Consider the following 3,431-nt stretch of genomic DNA (forward strand, 5'->3'; position numbering starts at 1 on the left):
GATATGCAACTCTCGCCAGCCCATCAACCTAAAAGATACCCCGTACACTACCAACATCTGTTGTGGCCATTTTGCAAAAGAATTCAGGATCACACAGTTTGGAATGGTGCAAATATTCCTTTAACTTTTTTAAGTCCATCCCAAGAAACTTTTGATTTTGCCTCTTCATAAAATTCTTAAATGCCAACTCTGGCAAACCCACCTTGGAGGCCCCACCAGACATAGATTTCACAACCTCATAAAAAATTGCCAGTCCAATACCACAATCATTTAGAGTGGTTGCAATCTGTACAACCAAGTCTGAGAGCCATTGATGTGATCAAAGCCAATAAATTTCAACGGGTGCCATGAGGCTATGGTTGTGGCCTGAAATAAATTGGTCAACAACCAAGCCCCCTTCAACTGATTTTACCCACAGATGAGTAGGACAACCAACTCTACTATCAGCTCGATGATTAACATCTTTCCCTTCTTGTCTTTTATCTTTGCAGTCCTTAAAACCTTCCTTACTACAAACATACATGCGAGGCAAGACATCCCCCTCCTTGTTCATTCCTTCTTTCCTTTTCCTTGACCTCTCCACTTTAGATTTCCGAACACTAAATCCCATCTTCCGAGCATAATTGTTATAAAATTCGTATGCATCGTTTGCATTGGCAAAATACTTTCCAATACATAGTTCCTCATTATGCTCAACAGGATTGTCAAAGTGTTCCGTTGGATCATCAACAAACAAATTTTCACCCCCATCACCATGCTCACTTGGTTCATCCACAAACACATGATCTGCTATATCTCCATTGGTTATATCATTTCCATCATCAACTACCATGTCACTACTATTTAATTCATTTTCAATATCTTCCACATCTAATCGAAGAGCTTCCTCCATTTCAGTGGGACCTTCATTAGCATACGCATCCTCTACAAAACGAAACACATAGCTAAATGCAATATTAATTTCTATTCATTGTCATATCAATAGCATTTCAAGATAGACCTAAGTCCCTATATGGTATAATAACCTCTGCCATAGATCCATCGACAACAGTATACGATAATCCATCGTCATGTTCCATTTTTTTGTTCCCTCTAAAACTCTGCAAGTATATAAGCATAACATAATTGTTTAGGATAACTGATAAAGTAGTCAAAAGGTGCAAGAATAGTCACTCCCATTTCCTTGTAATTTGGTGACGCAATGTGATAGAGCGATGGAAGAAAACAATCCAAATCAACACATGAAAATTATGTATGCCTAAGCATATATATTGCTTTATACCATTTATTCCAAATCAACACATGAAAATTATGGTGCCTAGATCCTATCGTCCGAAATAAACCCCTAAAAGATTCTTAAATGGGACGGGGGGACAGACCAGAAGTGCTTTTTGGGAACATGTAATGTGACCAATTTTAATAATTTTAAACTGGAAAAGCAATATATATATATCCATAGTACACATCAACTAAATTCATGCTCAATAAATATATCCATAGTGCACATCCATACTAAGAGTGAGCTTGGTCTTGTTTTTTAAAATCCAGTCTAAATCCAAGGAGCTGGGGGAGTCTCAAATTTTTATCTAATGTAGCGTACATGTTTATGAGATAGGTTTGTGTAGCATGCTAAAAGTGGGCTTACAACTTGCTGAGTTCTTCTTTAGTATTACGAAATGGAATATGATTCTCTCTTGTCTGTATGACTAGAAGAACATATGACATGGCACTGTTATTCACGATTACCATTTCTCCTTGTCATGTTTTCTTATCTCACTCCTTTCAACCTCTATGCAGGGAAATGCTGCTTTTAAGGGAAGGCAGTGGAATAAAGCTGTTAGTTACTGTAAGGGTATTTATGTAATATCCCTTCATATGTTCTAATATAATCCTACTTGTGTTAATGCCCAGGCTGTGAGGGGCAATCTAGTAATTAGGCCATCTGACCTAAACCCTAGTTTCCCTATATATACTAGCTGGAGGCAGCAGTCTGGGTATTCCAAACTAGATACTCAGGGTGTAATGCTTTAAGCAACCTTATGCTTAAAACCCTAACCCTAACAATCTTAAAGCATTAGGATTTTTATTTCTCTACGATCAAGATCGGCTTTGGATTTCGAATTCACGTTAGGCTTCGTCACAATCTGGTTTTTTGATCGGCTTTGAAGTTTTACTCGATCGGTTTTTGGTTATTAGATTCACGAAATTGATTCACGGTTACTGTTTTCTTTTTCGTCAACGACACCGATCAAAGCTTCTACTTTATACGGAATCACGCTTCTGTTCAATTCTTATTTGATCGATATTTGGATTTTACTATTCTATGAAAGAGACAAATCATGGTGTTCCTTTTTTTATTTGATTGTTGATTGAAAAGAAAAAAATCAAAAGGACAAGTGTTTTAGAATTGGCAGAATCATTATTCAAAGCATTTATTTGATTAGAGAAAGTCAAAAGCAACTTTTGTGAAGGTTTTTGATTCGTTGGATTGAAAAAAAGAAAAAGAAAAGAAGATCCTCTATGAACTCTCATTTCACTGTTTTGACTTCAAGTGGCCTGTCCGTGAGCAGTACAGTTTATCTTTTCAATTCCCTTTTCATTCTCTTGGCTTCGGTTAGCTATCCGTGACCAGCAGCCATCATCAGTTGCCAACGATCGCATCGGCAGCCGTCATCAAACAATAGCCAATGATCCGTGCCTGCCAGCACTAGGGTGCACATTACGATTGTCGACGCCGCTGCATCGCCGCTATCTTTTTCTCCATTGAATAAATTCAGTGTTCTCCATCTCAGGTGTGACTGTTCCTTGAGCATTTAATTTTTATTTGAATTTTTTGCTTGGACATATAAACAAATCACTTAACAATGGAGAAACACGCTGTTCCAATTGAGATGATCAAATTGGAAAGCTTTATTGGCTCTGAGTTCAGTTCTTGGAAAAGGAGGACTCAGTTTGGATTGAAGTACCTCAATATTTTCTACACTGTAGTAAATAAATTTTTTGATTGTACGGACCTAACTGAAGCCCAATGGATAAGTGATGAGGACTTTTACAAAGACTACCTATTGAACGGCCTGTCAGATAGACTGGCAAAGACCTATAGTAAATATGAGACTGCAAAAGAGATTTGGGAAAACCTAGAAGCCTAATTCAAAAAGGAGGAGGACCTATCAAAAACTCACTTGGTTGACAAGTTTATGGACTTCAAGTTTCAAGAAGATAAGGAGATACTTTCACAAGTAATAGACTTTGAGAACTTGAGAACAAAATTGAACCAAGAAAACATCACTGTTGTTGATGCATTCTTAGTGGGTGCAATTATCTTTAAGTTACCCTCTACCTGGCATTCCTTTAAAACTGAGATGCACAGAAAGAAAACACAAGTGGGGCTGGATGATCTCAAACGGTTCATTAGAATCAAAGATGAGAAC

General features: G+C 37.5%; 1 protein-coding gene across 1 annotated transcript; it reads right to left on the minus strand.

The window, feature by feature from the left end:
• Positions 1 to 263: 263 nt before the first annotated feature.
• LOC122643125 (protein FAR1-RELATED SEQUENCE 5-like) lies at positions 264 to 1,042 on the minus strand. The gene is made up of 2 exons (XM_043836769.1): positions 1,001 to 1,042; positions 264 to 924 (listed from the first exon to the last, which is right to left on the minus strand). Exons 1-2 carry the CDS (start codon positions 1,032 to 1,034, stop codon positions 320 to 322), a joined length of 639 nt encoding a protein of 212 aa, XP_043692704.1. The 5' UTR covers positions 1,035 to 1,042; the 3' UTR covers positions 264 to 319.
• Between the last annotated feature and the right edge of the window lie 2,389 nt (positions 1,043 to 3,431).

This window comes from Telopea speciosissima, chromosome 10 (assembly GCF_018873765.1).
Source record: "Telopea speciosissima isolate NSW1024214 ecotype Mountain lineage chromosome 10, Tspe_v1, whole genome shotgun sequence".
Taxonomy (NCBI): domain Eukaryota; kingdom Viridiplantae; phylum Streptophyta; class Magnoliopsida; order Proteales; family Proteaceae; genus Telopea; species Telopea speciosissima.